The following is a 23,421-nucleotide window of genomic DNA, read 5'->3' on the forward strand; positions in this document are numbered from 1 at the left end:
TCTCTCGCCCCCCCCTCTCACTCTCTCGCCCCCCCCTCTCACTCTCTCGCCCCCCCCCTCACTCTCTCGCCCCCCCCCTCACTCTCTCGCCCCCCCCTCTCACTCTCTCGCCCCCCCCTCTCACTCTCTCGCCCCCCCCTCTCACTCTCTCGCCCCCCCCTCTCACTCTCTCGCCCCCCCCTCTCACTCTCTCGCCCCCCCCTCTCACTCTCTCGCCCCCCCCTCTCACTCTCTCGCCCCCCCCTCTCACTCTCTCGCCCCCCCCTCTCACTCTCTCGCCCCCCCCTCTCACTCTCTCGCCCCCCCCTCTCACTCTCTCGCCCCCCCCTCTCACTCTCTCGCCCCCCCCTCTCACTCTCTCGCCCCCCCCCTCACTCTCTCGCCCCCCCCCCTCACTCTCTCGCCCCCCCCTCTCACTCTCTCGCCCCCCCCTCTCACTCTCTCGCCCCCCCCTCACTCTCTCGCCCCCCCTCTCACTCTCTCGCCCCCCCTCTCACTCTCTCGCCCCCCCCTCTCACTCTCTCGCCCCCCCCTCTCACTCTCTCGCCCCCCCCTCTCACTCTCTCGCCCCCCCCTCTCACTCTCTCGCCCCCCCCTCTCACTCTCTCGCCCCCCCCTCTCACTCTCTCGCCCCCCCCTCTCACTCTCTCGCCCCCCCCTCTCACTCTCTCGCCCCCCCCTCTCACTCTCTCGCCCCCCCCTCTCACTCTCTCGCCCCCCCCTCTCACTCTCTCGCCCCCCCCTCTCACTCTCTCGCCCCCCCCTCTCACTCTCTCGCCCCCCCCTCTCACTCTCTCGCCCCCCCCTCTCACTCTCTCGCCCCCCCCTCTCACTCTCTCGCCCCCCCCTCTCACTCTCTCGCCCCCCCCTCTCACTCTCTCGCCCCCCCCCTCTCTCTCGCCCGCCCCCCCCCTCTCTCTCGCCCGCCCCCCCCCTCTCACTCTCTCGCCCGCCCCCCCTCTCTCGCCCGCCCCCCCCTCTCTCGCCCCCCCCTCTCTCGCCCCCCTCTCTCTCGCCCCCCCCTCTCACTCTCTCGCCCCCCCCCTCACTCTCTCGCCCCCCCCCTCACTCTCTCGCCCCCCCCTCTCACTCTCTCGCCCGCCCCCCCCTCTCTCGCCCGCCCCCCCCTCTCTCGCCCCCCCCCTCTCACTCTCTCGCCCCCCCCTCTCACTCTCTCGCCCCCCCCCTCTCTCGCCCCCCCCCTCTCTCGCCCCCCCCCCCTCTCACTCTCTCGCCCCCCCCCCCTCTCTCTCTCTCTCGCGCGCTCACATAATTTATCAATCATAAATTATGTCAATTGAAAAATCAACCAAACGATTGACTGTCTGGGCAGAGTTGCCTTGAACACATTGTTAGCACTGCTTTATCTAGTGTTCCTAAAAGTAACGTTGTAGCACATGTATCGGTCTGCTTCCCCTGTTTTTCCAAAGCTGCAAATAACTCATTGGACATTTCTGCCATTTTAAAGCAGTGTGCATGTTTTCTCATTTTCAGTCCATAGTCTAAAAGATAAATAGGTGGAACTCTTACAGGCAGAGACAGTTGGGGATTATTTTGGAGTTGATTTTTACTTAGTACTTGCGCACAACAATATTTTCTGGCCATTTGCCAAAAATAGTAGCACTTGGCTGGTGTCTTCTGGAAGTACAAGGGATGAGTAGTTAATTTATTTGGCACAGTGCATGGGATTGTGACCAGGAGACGGGTGACAGCATTTGATGTACATTGTATAAATTCCTTTTATCTTATGAGCCTGGGACAGCCCCCAAATCATGTCATGATCCTAAACCTAACTGCCAATTTTATGATCCTGGTTGAGACATCAAATTGTTATGATCTAGTTAGGAACCAATAACCTTTCTGTTAAAACTTTACAAAGGCTGACATGCTGGGGACTTCCTAAGAGAACAAAACCACAAGATTCCATGGTTATGAACGAATAACAATGTTATTACACAAGTGAGCAAAGACATACCATCTGTAACACACACCGAATTTAGTTCTTAATACCCATAATTAATATGTGGTAAAAGAGATGTAAATGAATTGTGGTGACACCCCCCCCCCCCCACACACATCAAATTGCCAGTGTGATCAAAACTGATCTGGCCTGAAATTCTGTCTCAAGAACCATTCTGTCGTGGCTGCCTCAAAGACTGCTCCTATTGATCATTCTCCTGTCCTGAGTTCATGATTTCTTTTGTTTCAAATCGGTCCTCCAGCACAACTCCAACTTATCACCTGTTTAAAACCTCGCTTTGGCGGGTCGGTGTGGACTTGTTGGGCCGAAGGGCCTGTTTCCACACTGTAATCTAATCTAATCTAATCACCAGCATTTGCCTGAGTTTCCTAAACAGACTCCGTGTAGTTCAGCTCCCCAATCAGCAATTACACCTCATGCTTGCGTGGGATTTTGCTCTCTTTAGGACTTCACTGAACCCAAGCTACACAGAGCTATATAACTGCTGGGTCCCCAACTTGACGTATTCCCTGCAGTACAGTTAGAAATAAGCACTACTAACATGGAGTAGACATCTCTCTGTTTCTGTTTCTGTCTCTGTCTCACAGTTTGCTGACCTTTGGTTTTTGTCTCTTGAACTAACAGCTAACCTGCTTACAACTGCTTCAGATTCCTTAGCCCTGGTAGCACCTGAGCTATTCAGCTGCTCCTATACACAGAATCTGTTGTTTGGCTGCCTTCCCAGAAGTACAGCTAACTGCCACACAGCTGCAATGGAGTTTGTCTCTCTTTCTCCTATAAGCTGTACTTTTTTAAAGTCTGATGTGATGGTTTTTCCTCCTGCCTTTTTTTTGTATATGTTCCTGACCTGTTTAAAACCTCGCAATAAGTGCTACTGCTGTGGCTGGGTAGAAGTGAACATAAACACCAGCTAACAACTGTGAGTTCTGTTGTGCTGAGTACATGGATACAACAGGAGGATTTCATCACATATGGCATCACATATAGGTCTGTGACCTATAATCCTGTGACTGGTGCTGCAGGCAACACTTCATCTGTAGTCTAATCTGTCTTGTTTAAAAATGAAAATATTTCTGTGCTATAATAGTGCTGACTTTAAATTACTTTACAGTTGTAAAAACGCACTCATTTCTGTCATTGTTGAATTGCTTTCCTGTTTTAGGCTGTGCCCCTGCACCAGGTCATTATGATATTAAAGAGGTGGAGGGTTCCAAGGGTCCTGTATCTTTTGAAAAAGCGCACAGATTTAAAAAGCAAAAAGGTAGGTGTACTTTTTCTGAGAGATAAGGCTTTTTCTGATGTAGGGGAGTGGTCATTGTTCCGTAATCACTTAAAATTTGAAACTTGCTCCCTTAAACATAGGAACAGTGGGGTGTTAATGATAGCTGGAATTATCCAACTAAGATAGGTGATAAACACATAGTGGAAATAGAACCTTGTTTATAGCTAGCCTAAATCAAATACAAATACCTAAATCACTACAAAAATCACTACTTAATGACAGCAATCACTTCAGCAGAAAGCTTCTAATCAAGTATGTGATACAGCACGCTCTGTATCTCTGTATATTTTCATTTCAATGTCAACTATGATGTTTTGACCATGGGTGAATCTAAATGATTTTCATTTCACAAGCTGCTGTTATGGTGATTCTTAATAACTGCAACTATATTCAAAATAATTGCAGAGTACTATATAGAATTCTGCAATTCCAGAAATGTATGTAGTAATTTAAAGTAGGAATGCAACCTGATATGTATTCTGTATGAATACCATAGCAGTGATGTTGATTTACCATGCCAAAGCAATTGGTATAATTAACAAGTATTGATTATCACAGATAAGCTGCTAATAGATTTCCTTTGCTTTCTTACATTTTTTTAAGGGCGTTTAGATTTATCAGTGGTCAGGTTGGTGTCGAGACAAGTATGGAACTGTGATGTGTGAGCTGGACTGATGTGAGAGTTGAGGTGTGTCCTCCCTATTCAGTCCATGGTAGGCAGCTGAGTATACTGGGGGTGAGGAATGAGTGATAAATTGTTGACAATTGTTAAAATGAAAAAATATTTTTGTAGTCTATGTTGCCAAAACTTGCTGATACAGTAGATGTGCAATGCATTATTCCTCCAGTAATATTTTTTCTTTCAGATACAGGAAACCCTCAGGTAGTTGTTGAAACTGAGAAGGGTCTAATATCACCAAGTTCACGGAAGAATCTCAACTTTGGAGCAGTTAGTAAAACTAGTTAAATTACTTAAAATGCATTTTTAAAAATTATTTGGTTCTGAATGGAGTAGATTTCAACTCTAGTACTGTTTGACACTTGTAGATATGATTAGGTTTATGTAATAATTGTAGACAAGACGAACATGTTTTAAAAATGATTGTCGCTTTTGCTATTAAATGCTTTACATATTTGCTGGTACTAAAGGTGCTTATATTGGGGAGTGTGCATCATCAGTAACTCCATCTCTGCTGGCTTGATGAATTTTGGCTTGTGGAGCTGATTCTCACTGTGCACAGGTGTTCATTGGTCAGTGCAGGCCAGTACTACTAATTTGTGCCCTTGACAATCTATGCTAGTGAAAAAGTAGTCCCTTAAATCCAGACTAGAAAACTAGTAACAATACGACCTTGGAAAGAAACTGTACAGAAAAATGAACAGATTCTGCTATGTTCTTATTGAATTGTGGAGCAGGCTGTATGGGTTACACCTATGATAAAGAAATTTAAAGAGAGTTTGCTGTCCATAGGAGCTCTTAATTGGTTCGTTCTTATTTATTTTGGCTCAGCGAGTCAAGTAACTCAGAACAGATATAGTAAAAGGGAAGTAAACCTGTACCAACAGTTAACAGCTAGTTAGATTGGCACTGAATAAATATCACTGGGTTATCAAAGATGGTGAAAATTGGATGTAGGTTTGCTCGCTGAGCAGGAAGGTTCATTTCCAGACGTTTCGTTACCCTACTAGGTAACATCTTCAGTGGGCCTCAGGCGAAGCAATGCTGAAAATTCCTGCTTTCTATTTATGTTTGGGTTTCTTTGGGTTGGTGATATTATTTCCTGTGGCAGTGTCACTTTCTGTTCCTTTTTTCGGGGTAGTAGATGGAATCTAACTCGATGTGTTTGTTGATAGAGTTCTGGTTGGAATACCATACTTCTAGGAATTCTCGTGCATGTCTTTCTTCCTGCTCAGCGAGCAAACCTACACCCAAAACTTCAACCTGAGTTACAAATCTTCTCAAAACTCGCTATGGTGAAAATTATTTATTTTCTTGAAAGCCAAAGGTTTAGTAATGTAACTTGTAGTGGTCTGTAACGCACAAAATAATTCTGTACCTGTTCCAGGCGAGAATACTGTCAGAATATTGGCCTGCTCTCTGTAAAGTCCTGCATCTTAGTTTCAAATATTTTAAAATCCATTTGAGAGAATGACTCTTTTTTTTTCCGTGGCACAAATTGTTAGTCTTGGCTGATCTGAGGCTCCTGTTGTTTACTGTAATCAAATTCAGACCTCAGAATCATAACAAATTTGATTTCCACAATTCACTTACAAGCTGAAGATTGCTGGTAATGACAGCATTTTGTGCCACAACGAAGCAATTTCTATAGACGTGCCTGTTCATATTATTCTTAAATGTGACATTTTGTTGATTTTTAATGGGAGTGTTTCTTGTCTGAATTGCCTTTAGAACAATGCCCAGAAGGATGCTACTTCTGCTTTGGAGCTTAAAAAGCAGAAAATGTTGGAGCAAGAGGCAAGTAGACAAAAAAAAACTGGCATCTATTTTTGCTATTATGTAAAAAGTAAAACTCAGAAATGGGAATAGTAGCAGCAAAAATAATGGAGTTCCTTGATCTTTCAGATGATTCCCCACAGTTAATATCATAGCAATACTAGACAGGGGGGAAATAAACCTCTTATGTTACACAGGGATCGCATGCTACATTCAGATAAAGCAGGAAAGAGGTGAAAGGTTAACAACACAGATGCATAGAATAAGGGTGAGATTTTGTGCTAATCAAGGATAGAAAAGATTGAGGCTGTCTAAGCAATTGATACTGAGTTAGAGGGTTTCACAGTTTTCCAGGGCCAGTTGTTCTCTCTGAATGGAATTATTTACCTTTTTGGCCAAGGAGGTAAAAGCTGTGGGTGCTCATCTGGGGGTGAGGAAAGAAATGAGGCTGGTATTCAAGTGCTTCTCAAGTTGGTGGAGTGATGCCATCACAGTTGATCTTGCCACAGATAAAGGTTCTTTTTATAAAAAAAAAGGACTTCAGCATTGCTGGCAAGACCAACATTTATTGCCCATCCCTAGTTGACCTTGAGGAGCTGGTAGTGAGCTGCTTCCTGAAACTGTCACAGTCATTGTGGTGTAGGTATACCCAAGTGTTGTTAAGTACTAACGTTTGATCCAGCAACACTAAGGAACTGAGATATAGCTTCATGTCTGAGTGATATTTGGCTTTGAAGGGAACTTGCAGGTGTGCTTGCTAATTAGTCAAGGTGGATTGCTTTGATCTGGATGGTGTTAGCCTTTGAGGATTGTTGGAGCTGTACCGTTTCAGACAAGTGGAAAGTGTTCCATCTTAACCCTGATTTGTTTCTTACAGGTGGTAGACAGGCCTTTTGAAGTTAAAATGAGTATGCCTGCTGCAAAATTCTTTGCCTCCAATCAGATCTTGTAGCTACAATACTTAGATGTTGGTTCCGTTCAGTTGTAAATGGATATTGGTAGGTGATTGCAATGACTTTGAATGTGATGGGGCGATATTTAGTTTCCCTCATGTTGGAAAAAAGCCTGACTAAGGAGTTTCAATTTATTCTAAACTAGATCAACCCATTCACAATACTACCTTCGCTCATGCCAGTTGTAGTATTAGGATATTTTTCTTCCCTCACTTTACTTTGATCCCCTCTTCCAAAAGGTTTGGACCTTGGGCCTCTGCATTGACATGGTTAATTCAAAAATTAAATTTTCATTCAGTAAGTACAATGTATGAAATTCCTGTAATTATCATCAGATCCTTTCTATCCTTTGGTCCTTCAGTCTTTAATATCTTCAGCCAATGATAGAGCATTTGTAATCTGTACATGATAAATGTAGAAAAATATTTTCTGAAATGCAGTGAAGTGCATTAGTGAAGACTAACATTTATATAATGTCCTTTCATATTGGAAAATATTTACATAAAATTAATATACAATTGTAGATCCGTTGCCTGCTGCAACAGCGTGGAGAACAGGACAAAAGACTTCAGACCTTAGAAGAGGAGCTGAAGAAGATCGAAAGTAAACTTACTGCAGTTATGAGAGAAAAAACATCCCTGGCATCAAATATTGCTTCTCTAGAAAGACAACTTGCTGATCTCCACAAAGCCAATGAGTTACTCAAAACAAAGGTATTGGTTAAGTATATCTGCACTTGACTAAGAATACACTACTAATTATCTGGTTTAAGACTTTGGGTACATTTATCTTCATTCTAAATCAATTAAAATTACAGACTAACTTTAAAAGAGCCAATCTAATGTTTACTAGTCCTTCGTTACAAGAGTTAGTCCAGATACAAATATGATCTTGCAAGATTATAGTGTTTAAGTTTACCATAACAAGTGCAAAGGAAATGATGCTTAATAAAAGCAGCTGTTTACTTTCTATCCACATTGTTGTCAAGTAACTTTGATCAAAGACATCCTAAACTCTTATTGGCTTAGTGTATGAGCAATTGATGTCAAAGAGTGTGGTGCTGGAAAAGCATAGCTGGCCAGGCAGCACCCGAGAAGCAGAAGAATCGACGTTTTGAACATAAGCCCTTCATCAGTAATGAGGGAGTGGCCCAAGGGGGCTGTGAGATAAATGGGAAAGGGTGGGGCAGTGGGTGGGGAAGCTGAGAATGTGTTAGATAGATGATGAAGGTGATTGGTTGGAGAGAAGGGTGGAGCAGATAGCTGGAAAGGAAGGTGGCCAGGTCAAGAGGGCAGTGCCGCTTTGGAAGGTTGCAGTGGCAGTGGTTCAAGTATTTGGCCACAGGTCAGTGGGGTTGTTTGGTGCATGTATCCTGGAGATGTTCTCTGAAGCATTTTGTAAGTAGACGTCCTGTTTCCCCAATGTAGAGGAGACCACATCAGGAGCAATGAATACAGTAGATAATGTGTGTGGAAGTGCAGGGAAATCTGACAGATGTGGAAGGCTCCTTTGGGGCCTTGGATGGTGGTGAGGGGATAGGTATGGATGCAGGTTTCCCATTCTTGCAGTGGCAGGAGAAGGTGTCGGGAGGGGAAGGTGGGTTGGTGGGAGGGCATGGACCTAACAAGGGAGTCACTGAGGGAATCGTCTTTATGGAATGCAAATAGGGGTGGGGAGGGAAATATATTCTTGATGGTCAAGCCTGTTTGTAGGTAGTGGAAACTGGAGAGGATAATGCAATGTATGCAGAGGTTGGTGAGGTGGAAGGTTTTTGTCCTTGTTGCGATTGGACGGGTGGGGTTTGAGGGCGGAGGTGGAGGAAGTAGATGAGATACACTTGAGGGCATCATTGCCACGTGGGAGGGAAATTTATGACCTTTGAAGAAAGAGGCCATCCGGTGTGTTCTGTGGTGGAATTGGTCCTTCTGGAAGCAGGTGTGGTGGAGGTGGAGGAATTGGGAATAAGGGATAACGTTTTTTACAGGAGGCAGAGTGGGAGGAGGTGTAGTACAGGTACCTTTGGGAGTTGGTGGGTTCTCTTGCTCCTGGGATGCTGCTTGACCAGCTGTGCTTTTCCAGCATCACACTCTTCGACTCTGATCTCCAGTAACTGCAGTGCTCACTTTCTCCTAGTTGATTACGAACAATTCATAGTCAATCTTGGACTAGTTAAGGTCAGAAGTCCAACAGGTTTATTTGAAATCACACAATCTGAAAGCCCCTGATTTCAAATAAACCTGTTGGACTATAATCTGGTGTCATGTGACTTCTGACCTTGTCCACTCCAGTTCAACACTTACATCTCCACATCATTGGACTAGCTAAGCAATGCATGCCCAATTCCTGTTTGGTTTCTTTAAAAGTAATGCTAATTTTAATAACATCATTTCCTGCTGTCTCCTCATTCAATCATTTTATTAGGTTGCCTTTTTTATAATTGTTTATGCTGTTTAGCTTACAAATTCCATAGGTAAGCTAAAATGGTACCACTGAAGCTGTTTTGTTGACCTTACTCAAACAGAATACAGTATAATTCCTAACTTGCTTGATCAAGTTAACATTAATCGATTGAAAATAACTCAATCCTATACTACAATCAATCCTTATCCTTTTAAATTTTTGCTCTTGATGTGACTGAAGAGATATATGTGGTATACTAGTTGCTTTCATTATATTCTTGGTAGTTCAATCATGCTTCTCAACTTTTACTGCATAAAGGAAATTTGAGCTTTGGTTTGGCCCTGTTTTTGATGTTTGTCCAGTACAGTAAGATTGTTTGTTTGTTTTTTCAATTTTGTTATTCACTCGTGGGATGTGGTCATCGTTGGTTGGACTCGGTGGTTGTGTTTGATAAGGTGGTGAATTGCCTTGAACTGCTGCAGTCCATTTGCTGTAAATAGACCCACAATGCCATTAGGGAGGCAAATTCCAGTATTTTGACACAGTGACACCAAAAGAACAGTGATCTCATTCTAAGTCAGGACAGTGAGTGCCTTGGATGGAACTTGCAGGTGTTGGTTGTTCCCATGTATTTGCTGCCCTTGTTCTTTGTGGTGAGTTTAGAATGTGCTTTTTAAAGAACCTTTTGTAAATTTCTGTAGTGCATCTTATGGATGGTCCACACTGCTATTGAATATCAGTGCTGAAGCAAGTGAATGTTTGTGGATATGGTGCTAATTTAAGAAGTTGGTTTCAAGCTTCTGTTGTTGGGACTGCACTCATCCAGCTAAATCGTGCCACACAGGTGCAGGATGGTAGAGTGCTAAATGATGGACTAGTTGTTCATTTTAGATCTGAGATTTTTTTTGTGAAGAAATGTTATAGGAATATGGGCCAGAGGTAAGCATGTGGAGTAAGCCACAGCTCCATCATGATTTCATTGAATGTTGGAACAAGCTTAAGGGGCTGAATGACCAATGCATGTTCATATGCTCCTAAATGGACAGTATCCTCCTGATTTATGCCATGTTGATAGTGGACAGACTTTGGGGAGTCAGGAGGTGACATTTCCACTGCAGAATCCTTGGCTGTTATCCTCTTGTATTTATGGCTAGTCTAGTTTCTGGTCAATTTCTTTTTAGAGGTTGATTTATGATGGGAGATTTGAGCAATGGTAATGTAATTGAATGTCAAGGGGCAAAAGTTGGATTCTTTTTTATTGGAGGTGGTCATTGCCTGGCACTTGTGTGACATGATTGTTATTTGCCAGTACTTAGTCTAAATCTGGATATTGAGATCTTGCTGAATTTGAGCATGAATTGCTTCAATACCTGAGAAGTTACGAATGCTGCTGAATATTGTGTAATTGTCAGTGAACATTCCCAGTTCTGACATTTAGGGAAAGTCATTGGTCAAGCAACTGAACATTTTTGGATTACAAGAGATAATCTGACTACAATTAGATAACAATGAAATTATTTGATTGGTGTCCCATTGAACTGGACAACAGTGGAGAGAGTTTTTTTAAATGTGCAATGTAACATTCAGATCTGTTTATTTTAATTTTGGATTTTTGTTATTTATTACATAATATATTTTATTTTATCTTATTAGAACAAATTGATTTGGGAATGTTTATAGGGCTGTAAATGCTGGAAATACTGCAGGTCAAGCAGCATCTCGGAATGGAGAAAATTAATATTTCAGGTTGATTTTTTTTTCTTTAAATACTGCAAGTTAAGTATGCCCTCCATGAATGGGTACTTGCACTGACTTTGGTGCAGAATGCCATATTAAATAAGAATGGTATCATAAGAATACAATATCACTCATTTCATATAGCCCATCATTTTTAAAAATCCCATCTACCACTCTCTGAGAAGAACAACTGGAAATGACATCACCAACCCAAAGAAACCTAAACACACAAATAGAAAGTGGGACATAACTCCAGCACTTGGAGGCTCACTGATGTTACCTTGTATGGTGACAATACTTCCAGCTCAGTGAGCAAACGTGCATCCTGAACCTCAACCTGAGCTACAAATCTTTCAAAACTCGTGAAAGAACAAACTGTATTAGTGCTCTGAGTATAATATTTGTTTTTTGTTTCCTTCAGTTTTCTGATGATTGTACTAAGAAGAAAATTAATGCTCTGTGCTTGGAATTGATTGAAGTAAAGAATAAAACTGATGCCAAGGACAAGGTATTTGAAGCTTGACTAAATTGGTTTGTGGGATGATGCAGTCTTATTATATGTGGCAAACTTCTGAACTTCATTGTCGTCCTTGCCAACCCACCACCACGACCATCTGCTTGGCCTGTTTTTTTAAAAAAAACTGCTGCCATTTGGAGTCCCTTGAAGATCTGAGTGATTTTTTAGTAGGGAAGGTTCCTGGAAAAGTTTGGAGCTATGTATGTAGTTGGAGTTGAGGTATAGATCAGCTTTGGTTGTCATTGAATGGAAGAACAGACATGAGATGCTAACGGACTATCTTCTGGACGAGGCTACTGTCTGTGAATCTATGCTGTTCATTGTAGAATGTGTTAAGGTCGAATATCTTCCACTCTTGCTAGATGACAGGACCATTGTCAAGGAAGTTAATCTGGTAGTAAAGTCACATCCTGTATTTCTTTGTAAAATGTATATAATTTAATGCTGCAAGTTTGAGAATAAATTATCTATTCATATTCCAGCTCTTTGAGGTAGTGACATTCTGTTAGAATTTTAGATTATTTTAGTAAGTGAGCACTAGTTTTCGTGACTTCTGCAAGTACACAGGCCCCTAAGTTGTTTTACATACAAGCAAAATAAATAAAAGCCACAATAGACAATTCGTTCCATTTTAAAACCTATCCTGTCATCCAGCTGAAGAATCAACTAGACCTTGTGCTATATCTCCACTTTTTTCATCCCTTAAGTTTTATCATATGCCTTGAACCTCCTCAACAACTAAGCATCTATGGGAGAGAGAATGCCAAGGTCACATCCTTTTTAATGAAGCAATTTCTTTTCACCTCAGTCTTAAATACTGGCCCTTTTTCAGTCTTAGACTGTGACTCACTAATATTAGGCACCCCAGCTGGCAGAAAGGAACATCCTTCCATCATCTGTCGTAACCAACCCCTGAGACATTTTTAATGTCATCTGTCAATGCTGAACCTGATCCACTCAAGCTGTCCACTTGAGGCCAGTCGTTTCATTCCAGGATCCATGTAAGATACTAAAGGTACACTCAGTTGAAGGAAAAACTCTACATAATTCTCCAGGTGTAGTCTTACTAATGTCCTAATTAATTGGAATAAGTCAACTTTCCTCTTATAATTGAATCCTTTTGTAGTATTGGCTTATATTTTTGGTTTTCTTATTACAGTTGGTACTTATTGACTTTGGTTAGCTTGTTGTATGTAAATCTCAATTTTTGTTTTGGGTGATGAAATCACATTTTTGTTCCCGTTTTAAAGGTGGATGAGCAAATTTCAAAGGTAAAGTCTGACACCACATGAAACATTAAATTGAGAAATAGAAGTTGGAGTATGGAGAAAGCATGCTAATTTTCTGAGTGAGCCTCTCAGATCCCTGAGTTCAAGTCTCACCTGAGCAGGGAAACAGTCAAAGTAATAAATTAACTATTTTTTAAGAAGTTTATCAATAAAGATAAGGTGTAAAAAAAAATGCTAAGTAGCACAATTAGCTAATGAAACCAATTTTGCCCTTTGTTCACACAGAGTTGTAGAGACAACCTACTTCTCCTCCTTTCTCTTTCTTTCTTGCTTTCATTCTCTCTCTCTCTCTCACTCTCTCTCTTCCGCCATCTGTCTCTGTGTCTTTTTTTTCCTCTTTTACATTCATGCACTCCTACACCACCTAAACATTGCCCTCACCACTGCATTAAGTATTCAAGGGCACACACTGATGGTGTGTGAATGAAAATTGTAACACCAATCCCTAAATTGTAATAGACCAGTAAGTCTCACGTCTGCAAGGTGTTAGAAAGGATTCTGAGGGATAGGATTTATGACCATCTGGAAGAGCATGGCTTGATTAAATGCAGTTAACACGGCTTTGTGAGGGGCAGGTCATGCCTCACAAACCTTATCGAGTTCTTTGAGGATGTGACTAGAAAGGTTGATGAGGGTCAAGCTGTGGATGTGGTGTATATGGACTTTAGCAAGGCATTTGACAAGGTTCCCCATGGTAGGCTCGTTCAGAAGGTCAGGAGGAATGGGATTCAGGGGAACATAGCTGTCTGGATACAGAATTGGCTGGCCAACAGAAGACAGCGAGTGGTAGTAGAAGGAAAATATTCTGCCTGGAAGTCTGTGGTGAGTGGTGTTCCACAGGGCTCTGTCCTTGGGCCTCTATTGTTTGTATTTTATTAATGACTTGGATGAGGGGATTGAAGGATGGGTCAGCAAGTTTGCAGATGACACAAAGGTTGGAGGTGTCGTTGACAGTATAGAGAGCTGTTGTAGGCTGCAGCGGGACATTGACAGGATGCAGAGATGGGCTGAGAGGTGGCAGATGGAGTTCAATCTGGATAAATGCAAAGTGATGCATTTTGGAAGGTCGAATTTGAAAGCTGAGTACAAGATTAAGGATAGGATTCTTGGTAGTGTGGAGGAACAGAGGGATCTTGGGGTGCAGGTACATAGATCCCTTAAAATGGCCACCCAAGTGGACAGGGTTGTTAAGAAAGCATATGGTGTTTTGGCTTTCATTAACAGGGGTATTGAGTTTAAGAGTTGTGAGATCTTGTTGCAGCTCTATAAAACTTTGGTTAGACCGCACTTGGAATACTGCGTCCAGTTCTGGTCGCCCTGTTATAAGAAAGATGTTCAAAGTTTGGGTGAAGATTTGTAGCTCGGGTGCTCGTTGTTGTGGTTCTGTTCGCCGAGCTGGAAATTTTTGTTGCAAACGTTTCGTCCCCTGTCTAGGTGACATCCTCAGTGCTTGGGAGCCTCCTGTGAAGCGCTTCTGTGGTGTTTCCTCCGGCATTTATAGTGGCCTGTCCCTGCCGCTTCCGGTTGTCAGTTTCAGCTGTCCGCTGTAGTGGCCGGTATATTGGGTCCAGGTCGATGTATTTGTTGATGGAGTTTGTGGATGAGTGCCATGCTTCTAGGAATTCCCTGGCTGTTCTTTGTTTGGCTTGCTCTATAATGGTAGTGTTGTCCCAGTCGAATTCATGTTGCTTGTCGTCTGCGTGTGTGGCTACTAAGGATAGCTGGTCGTGACGTATCGTGGCTAGTTGATGTTCATGAATGCGGATCGTTAGCTGTCTTCCTGTTTGTCCTATATAGTGTTTTGTGCAGTGCTTGCATGGGATTTTGTACACTACAGGAAGCGCTTCACAGGAGGCTCCCAAGCACTGAGGATGTCACCTAGACAGGGGACGAAACGTTTGCAACAAAAATTTCCAGCTCGGCGAACAGAACCACAACAATAAGAAAGATGTGGATGCTTTGGAGCGGGTTCAGAGGATGTTTACCAGGATGCTGCCTGGACTGGAGGACTTGCCTTATAAGGAAAGGTTGACTGAGCTCAGACTTTTTTCATTGGAGAAAAGGAGGAGAAGAGGGGACCTAATTGAGGTATACAAGGTAATGAGAGGCATAGATAGAGTCGATAGCCAGAGACTATTTCCCAGGGTAGAAATGACTAACACGAGGGGTCATAATTTTAAGCTGGTTGGAGGAAAGTATAGAGGGGATGTCAGAGGCGGTTTCTTTATACAGAGAGTTGTGAGAGCATGGAATGCGTTGCCAGCAGCAGTTGTGGAGGCAGGGTCATTGGGGACATTTAAGAGACTCCTGGACATACATATGGTCACAGAAATTTGAGGGTGCATACATGAGGATCAATGGTCGGCACAACATCGTGGGCTGAAGGGCCTGTTCTGTGCTGTACTGTTCTATGAGTAAGGGTGGTTTAGCTTGAATTTTTTCTGGATTATGTGGTTAGCTCCTTCTGATATAAACCAGCTGAGGCATTGGGAAAGTGACTGTATTTTCTCCTATCTCTTTCCACTCTCAGGACACTGAAATCTTGCAAATAATGCCAACATTGTAATCTTTCTTAGTAAAACTTGTTTTCTAATTTCCCAGGAGCAGGAAATCCTGAAGGTATGATTTACCTGGGCATATAATGCTAACCTCAGATATTATGGAGCATTTATTTCACTTGTCCTTAAAGCTCATATATAAAATATTCACACACTTTGTTTGTGCCTTCATTTCCAATATTTTTCATTGTTTTCTATTTCTTTTAATCTAATAGTTGATCATACTGCTTGTAATATCTTTTGTTTAATGAATTAATGGCATGCGATTGTCTTTTTGCATGACTGCAATGGGTGGTGTAAAATATCCTGGTATTTCAGTAACTTGATCTAGGAATTAGGGTGAGAGTTTAGAATAATTATTTAAACAGTAATAAATCTTTTGGCAAGTGTCATTTACATCTTTCTTAATAGAAATATTTTTGGATGTTGGGAGGTGAGTTGCCCAGTGTAGAATTTCCAACTTCCATGGTTGGTAGATTGATTCAGTTCAATCTATAGTCAATGGAAATCCCTGGGATATTAATGGGGGATCCAGTAATTGCAGGGGATGATGGTTAGTTTTTTTTCCAGTTGGAAATGGTTATTACCTGGCATTTGCATGGTGTGGATGCTGCTTGTCATCTATTGCCCCAAATCTGAATATTTCTTTGAGAACTACTTAACAAATGTATGCATTTTTCAACCAAATTTGCTCCAAGATAATTAAATTTTGAGGTTGGTTAAGTGGTAGTGCTCACTGTTGGATTTCTGTTTCCTTCATAAAGGAATGTAGATATCACTGGCTAAGCTAGCATTTATTGGCCATTCAATTAGCCCCTCAGAATTTGGTGGTATGCTGCTTTCTTCAACCAGTACAGTTGTTTCAAGTGTAGGAATAGCCACAGTTATGTCAGGAGAGCCTTTCAGGATTTTGTCCCAGTGGTTGAGAAAGAATGGCAATATAGTTCCAAGTCAGAATGGTAGGTAACTTTGAGGGAAATGTACATTTGATTCTCTTCACACATTTTTTGCTGCTTTAGTCTTTCTTGGTATCTAGTCGGTATCGCCATTTGTACTTGTGTATGAATATCACAAAATTGCAAAATACATTTGCATGCTATTCCTCTCCTAATTCAGTGCTGGCCATGGCTATGTTTTATCTGTGATCCCTGTGAATGTTACCGTATTGTTTTGTATCTGATTAAATTCTATGTTCTAGGAGATCAGCTATCTTCAGATTAGTTTGGAAGGTCAAGTGAAACTTCTGCAAGCTGATCTGGAAGCTTCTAAGGCTGCAGCTGCAGCATTGCAAGAAAGAAATGAATCACTGGGTATGTTCTCAATAGTAAAATGCTGAAATTGAAATAGCTAGCTAAATTTTGATGATTTTTCTTTAAGTTTATAAATCATGATATTGTTGTTGGATGTAAGGGTCTTTTGTATTGTATGCATTTTATAGCAGTTTAGGCTTCAAACTGTTAACCATGGAACTCTGGCAATCTTACAATTTGTATTTTCAATTGTTCATCATGTCTACCTGAGATTGGAATAAACTGCACTCTCTTCATTATTCCAACAGAGGAGATGCATCAGGAAGCTAAAGCCCATAACGAAAGCCTGGAGGTAGAAATGGATCGATTTCATGGTAATACTCAAGACAATTTACTGGTTTAACCATTCTTGTTTACAGAGAATATTGTTTATTCATTCAGTGGGTTGTGGGTGTTGCTGGATGGGCTAGCATTTATCACCTGTCCCTTTTTGTCTTGGAAAAGGTGGTGGTGAACTGCTGCAATCAATTTGGAATAGGTATAATCATGGTGCTGTTAGGGAGGGAGTTCCAGAATTTTGACCCACTGACTCTGAAGGAATAGCAATATATTTCCAAGTCAGGATGGTGAGTGACTTAAATGCAAACTTGGAGGTTGTGGTGTTCCCAAATGTCTGCTGCCCTTGTCCTCCTAGATAGTACTGGTCATTGTTTGTTGTTTAGAGAGCTTTGATGAAAGTATCGACAGTGTACACTGCTGCTATTGAGAGTCAGCTGTGAAAGAGCTGAATTGTTGGTGCCAATCAAGCTGGCTGCTTTTACTTGAATTATGTCAAGCTTCTGGAATGTTGTTGGAGCTGCATTCCTGTAAGTATTCCATCTCACGCTAGGCATGGGTATCATCAATGGTGGACAGGCTTTGGAGAGTTTTTCCATTCGTTTGTGGAATGTTGGCATGGCTGGCTGGTCCAGAATTTATTTGCGTTCATAGCTGTGGGTCTGGAGGCAAATGTAGGCCACACCAGATAAAAACCTAGACTTCCTTTCATAAAAAGATATGAATGAACCAGATATGTTTTTATGACAGGTGTTATATAGTTGCCATTAGGCTAGCTTTTTTTAAAATTCCAGACTCTTCCTTTTCTTTTAATGAATTTGAATTTCACTGTCTGCTGTTGTGGGATTTGAATCCATAACCTGAGAAAATTAGCCAAGGATTCTGAATTACTAGAAGAAAGTGAGGTCTGCAGATGCTGGAGATCAGAGCTGGAAATGTGTTGCTGGAAAAGCACAGCAGGTCAGGCAGCATCCAGGGAACAGGAGAATCGACGTTTCGGGCATAAGCCCTTCTTCAGGAAGCCCTTCTGAATTACTAGTCCAGTGACTTTAGCATCACACCACTTGTCAAGAATTGATGATGTGCTAGAGCTCCTAGCATCTCACCTGCTCTTGTAGTCATAGTATTTACAGTCAGTTCTGCTGTAACCCTGTAGTTCCTTTCTCGTGCAATCGCATGTTATAAGAAAATCGTGTAATAGCGGCACCATTTAAACTAATGGGCCAGAATTGCATTATAACCAATACACGCTTTAAAAATTTGCGCCATAGAAACTGTGTCCACAATTCACCGAACGTGCTATAGTGAATTCGCATTAACAAAACATGCATTTTAACAGAACGATCTATATATGGCAGATAGAGTTCAGTTCTTGGATTGATGGTAACCTCCAAGAAGTTGATAATAGGATTTGGCAATGGTAATGCCATTGATGCCATGTGGTGATGATTGGATTCCCTCTTGTTGAAGGTTGACCTTTGGCAATTTCAGTCCAAGCCTCGATATTGCCCACGGTCTAATTAAATTTGAACATGGACTGCTTCAGTATTTGTGGAGTTGCAAATGATGCTGAACATTGTGTAGTCGTCAGTGAACAACCTCCCTTCTGACTTCATGGTAGACAGGAGATCATTGATGTAGTAGCTAAGGAACATCTTGTTGTTCATGTAGCTAACTTGCAGCCTTTGGGACTTGACATGGAAGTTAACAATTTCAAAGTATAAACAGCTTCCCCCATGTTCATTAGTTTTTCCCGCATCCTCCAGTTTTGTTCTGCACGGGTTTCTCTTAGTGCAGCCAAACTATTTTTATCTAATTACACTTCCCATAAATGTGGATTCAGTATTTATTTCTCCCCCAGCTTAAAAGCAATCCCCTTGTAGTTTTGCTATGGCTCCATCTTGTCAAACTCGGTTAAATGCTGCCTTAATGTCGAGGGCAATCACTCCCCTCTTCTGGTATACAGCTCTTTTGCAGCTGAGTGAATCCAAATTGGGCATCAGTGTGAGCAGGTTATTGCTGAGCAAGTACTGATTGGTCCTTTCCATCACTTTACTGATGAATGGGAGCAGAAAGTTGAGGCAGTAATTGGCCGTGTTGGATTGTTTGTGTTAGATTTATGTACAGGATGAAATGGGCAATTTTTCACATTTGGTAAATATAATTAGTATTGTACTAAAACAGCTTATCTGGGGTGACATGACGTTCTGAAGGGCAAGCTTTCTGTACTTTTGTTGAAATTTTGTCAGGGCACATAGTATCCAGTGCCTTCAAGCTGTTCCTTTTGTCACATGCAGTGAATTGAATTGGTGGAGGGCGGCCATTTGGGGTGCTGGATACTTTTTCCTTTGTCTCCTTGCAATTACTTTGCCATGATAAATACTTTGACCTATGAAGTTTATTCGCACTGAGTTGCCTGAAAATTGCTTTCTCTCTTTCGCTGCTTTTCTGCCTAATCTCACCCTGCCCAGCAACACATGCGGTAAGTCTTATTTCTACCTGGGTATTAGTAAAAGTCATGTGTCAGTAAAATTGTGGGTTAGAAAAAGAAAGTAGTTATTTTAATGTTTATCAAGGAGAGAGTAATCGACTTGTCTTCGTTCATGGCATAAGTGGGTAAATTGTTTCTTCCTATTCAATAAAAGATTATATTAACAGGATTTTTTACAATTAACCAGCTCTCACCGAGGAGTTGCGTGGAGAGAATAAAGCCTTGCATGGTTACTTGGATAATGCCAACGAACAAGTTCAGGTAATTGTTTGCACAGAGCAATCAATTTCTTTTTACTGTACCTTTCTCATTCTCCCTTGCGTCCTGATTGTGTTGACAGATGATCTGATTGCTGATAATATCCATATCTGACCTCTTTATGTCCTTTTGATTTAGGTTAGATTATTCAGCCATCTATGGCATTAAGCATGATCCTGCATGCAGTTTGTAATATTGTGCTTCCGGTAGGGGTCACTGGGCGGCAATTCTGTCTGAACCCTTTGTTGTCTTGCCTTGGTGTACAATTTGCATAACATTGCCAAGGGATTGAATCTGGGTCTTAACTGTGCTGTGTGGTTCAAATATTCGATCTCTGTATTTGTTAAGCTGCAAGGGAGTCACCCATTTGTTTTTCAAAATCTACAAAAGATAATCATTTGATATTTACTTGTTGCTTTCCATTTTTATTGTTAATGGGTGTGGATGGCCAGGCCAGCATTTAATGTCTATCCATAATTGAGAAGGTGGTGCTAAGCTGCCCCCTTGTACGGCTACAGTCTATCTGGTGCAAGTACATCCACAATGCTTTAGGAAGAGATGTTCCAGAAGTTAAGAGGTTGGAAGGCGCTGTTGATCTTACTGCACTGTATCTTGTAATTTTGTACACATTGCTATAACCACTGTTGGAGTGGAGGGAAATGTTGAAAGTTTCCAGTCCAGCTGGCTGCTTTGTCTTTGATGGTGTTAAATGTCTGGAAATGTCGTTAGAACTACACTAATCCAAACAAGTGAAGATTATTGCAGCATACTCCTGATTTACACCTTTGAGTACGTTTTGTGGAGTTAGGAGGTGAGTTACTCTCTGCAACATTTAAAGTCTCTGACCTGCTATTTTAGCTATAGTATTTATGTAGTACTACTAGTCTAGTTCTGCACCTGGTTAAGGAAAATTCCAGGATGTTGATACTCCAGTGCAATATTCATCACTAATACTACCGTTAAGTGTGAAGAAGAGGTGATTAGATTCTGTCTCGCTGGATTTGGTCATTGCCTGGTACTTGTGTGCCATGAATGTTACTTGCCACTTATCAGTCCAAGCCTAGATGTTATATACATCTTGCTGCATAGGGACACAGTGCTTCAGTATCTGGCAAGTCGTAAATAGGGTTGACTATTGTGCAACTGTCAGTGAATATCTGCCTTTCTGACTTTCTCGTTTGAATATCAATGAATTACCTGAAAGTGATTGGGCCCGGGACACTACCCTGAGGAACTCTGCAGTGCTATTCCGGGACTCGGGTGATTGAACTCTAACCAACATAACTATCATCCTTTTGGGCTAGGTATGACTGCAACCAGTGGAGTGTTTTTTATTCCTTGAATTGCATTGACTCTAATTTTTCCCTGATACCATAATTTGTCAAGCCTCGATGTCAAGGGCAGTCACACTGTTCCCATTTGGATTTGTTTGTCCACCTGTGGACCAAGCTTGTAATAAGTTCAGGCGTTCCCTGGTGGAGTCGAAACAGTGTGTCAGTGAGTGGATTATTGGTGAGCAAGTGCTGCTTCATAATACTGATGATGATTCCTTGCGATTACGTTGTTGATTGAATGCAGGCCAATCGGGGTGTATACCTGAACAGATTATCCTGCAATTTTTGGGCAGGATGAACCTGGAATATTTTCCATATTGCTGAGTAGATACCAGTTTTGCAGTTGTACCGGAACAGCTTGGCTCGGGGTAAGGCCTGTTCTGGAGCACAAGTCTTCAGGACTTGGTGAAAGTGCCTGTGCTGGTGGCTTTTTGTTTTAGTTTCTGTTAAATATTGGTCTGAAAGAGTTTTAGTATTGGAGTATGCCATAAGCATCTCTTTATGATATTATGCAGTCTTGTGCACAGAGCAGCTGAGGATCTTGAAGCAGCGAGACTTAACATTTGCTCCTTTTCAAATCTTGTAACAACATCTGTCATTTCAGCATAATGTGTAATTAGATGCTCATGTGCAGTTAATACTTAGTGCTACTTCCAGTTAGATTAGTAAGTGATTTTCCTCACCCACATTAGACCTTGAAGGCCCTTTTGCGTCCTACCCTTAGAGGATAGTGATAGCGTAGTTGGAATCATAGAGTCATAGAGATGTACAGCATGGAAACAGACCCTTTGGTCCAACCCGTCCATTCCGACCAGATATCCCAACCAAATCTAGTCCCACCTGCCAGCACCCGGCCCATATCCCTCCAACCCTTCCTATTCATATACCCATCCAAATGCCTCTGAAATGTTTCATTTGTACCAGCCTCCTCCACTTCCTCTGGCAGCCCATTCCATACCCGTACCACCCTCTGTGTGAAAACGTTGCTCCTTAGGTCTCTTTTATATCTTTTTCCCCTCACCCTAAACCTATGCCCTCTAGTTCTGGTCTCCCCAACCCCAGGAAAAAGACTGCCTATTTACCTTATCCATGCCCCTCATAATTTTGTAAACCTTTGAGGTCACCCCTCAGCATTCGACGCTCCAGGGAAAACAGCCCCAGCCTGTTCAGACTCTCTCTATAGCTCAAATCCTCCAACCCTGCCAACATCCTTGTAAATCTTTCTGAACCCTTTCAAGTTTCATAATATCTTTCCGATAGGAAGGAGACCAGAATTGCATGCAATATTCCACCAGTGGCCTAACCAATGGCCTGTATAGCCGCAACATGACCTCCCAACTCCTGTACTCAATATTCTGACCAATAAGGGAAAGCCTTCTTCACTATCCTATCTAACTGTGACTCCACTTTCAAGGAGCTATGAACCTGCACTCCAAGGTCTCTTTGTTCAGCAACACCCCCTAGGACCTTACCATTAAGTGTATACGTCCTGCTAGATACTGAAGTACTGTGTCCTTAAGATTTGCTTTCCCAAAATGCAGCACCTCGCATTTATCTGAATTAAACTCCATCTGCCACTTCTCTGCCCATTAGCCCATCTGGTCAAGATCCTGTTGTAATCTGAGGTTACCTTCTTCGCTGTCCACTACACCTCAGTTTTGGTGTCACCTGCAAACCTAATTGTACCTCTTATGCTCGCATCCAAATCATTTATGTAATGACAAAAAGTAGAGGACCCAGCACCGGATCCTTGTGGCACTCCACTAGTCACAGGTCTCCGGTCTGAAAAACAACCCTCCACCACCAACCTCTGTCTTCTACCTTTGAGCCAGTTCTGTATCCAAATGGCTAGTTCTCCCTGTATTCCATGAGATCTATGAGGAGAAAGTGAGGTCTGCAAATGCTGGAGATCAGAGCTGGAAATGTGTTGCTGGAAAAGCGCAGCAGGTCAGGCAGCATCCAGGGAACAGGAGAATCGATGTTTCGGGCATAAGCCCTTCTTCAGGAAGATCTAACCTTGCTAATCAGTCTCCCATGGGGAACCTTGTTGCACGCCTTACTGAAGTCCATATAGATCACATGTACTACTCTACCCTTATCAATCCTGTTTGTTACTTCTTCAAAAAAACTCAATCGTTTGTGAGGCATGATTTCCCACGCACAAAGCCCTGTTGACTATCCCTAATCAGTCCTTGCCTTTCCAAATACATGTACATCCTATCCCTCAGGATTCCCTCCAACAACTTGCCCACCACCGAAGTCAGGCTCACTGGTCTATAGTTCCCTGGCTTGTCCTTATCACCCTTCTTAAACAGTGGCATCACGTTTGCCAACCTCCACTCATCTTGACTATTGATGATACAAATATCTCAGCAAGAGGCCCAGCAATCACTTCTCTAGCTTCCCACAGAGTTCTAGGGTACACCTGATCAGGTCCTGGGGATTTATCACCTTTACCCCTTTCAAGACATCCAGCACTTCCTCCTCTGTAATCTGGACATTTTGCAAGATGTCACCATCTATTTCCCTACAGTCTAAATTGCATGAAGACAGCCATCTGTATTGCTGGGAACCTCTGAA

At 42.2% G+C, this 23,421-nt stretch overlaps 1 protein-coding gene across 4 annotated transcripts in view; it reads left to right on the forward strand.

Moving 5' to 3' along the window:
- Window positions 1-23,421, forward strand: part of hmmr (hyaluronan-mediated motility receptor (RHAMM)) — a 60,372-nt gene that overhangs the window by 11,932 nt on the left and 25,019 nt on the right. For 2 of the 4 annotated variants that reach the window (XM_087995146.1, XM_087995147.1), the window contains exons 2-10: window positions 3,144-3,242; window positions 4,130-4,212; window positions 5,118-5,237; window positions 5,674-5,739; window positions 7,196-7,384; window positions 11,230-11,316; window positions 16,371-16,482; window positions 16,731-16,796; window positions 19,437-19,510. In XM_087995146.1, the coding sequence (XP_087851272.1) occupies window positions 3,144-3,242; window positions 4,130-4,212; window positions 5,118-5,237; window positions 5,674-5,739; window positions 7,196-7,384; window positions 11,230-11,316; window positions 16,371-16,482; window positions 16,731-16,796; window positions 19,437-19,510 (896 nt within the window). The remainder of the gene's footprint in view (window positions 1-3,143; window positions 3,243-4,129; window positions 4,213-5,117; window positions 5,238-5,673; window positions 5,740-7,195; window positions 7,385-11,229; window positions 11,317-16,370; window positions 16,483-16,730; window positions 16,797-19,436; window positions 19,511-23,421) is intronic. The other 2 variants (XM_043703153.2, XM_087995148.1) reach the window with 2 other exon arrangements.

The sequence above is a fragment of the Chiloscyllium plagiosum genome, unplaced genomic scaffold (assembly GCF_037043375.1).
Source record: "Chiloscyllium plagiosum isolate Xiang-an unplaced genomic scaffold, Cpla_swu_hap1 HiC_scaffold_16, whole genome shotgun sequence".
NCBI lineage: Eukaryota > Metazoa > Chordata > Chondrichthyes > Orectolobiformes > Hemiscylliidae > Chiloscyllium > Chiloscyllium plagiosum.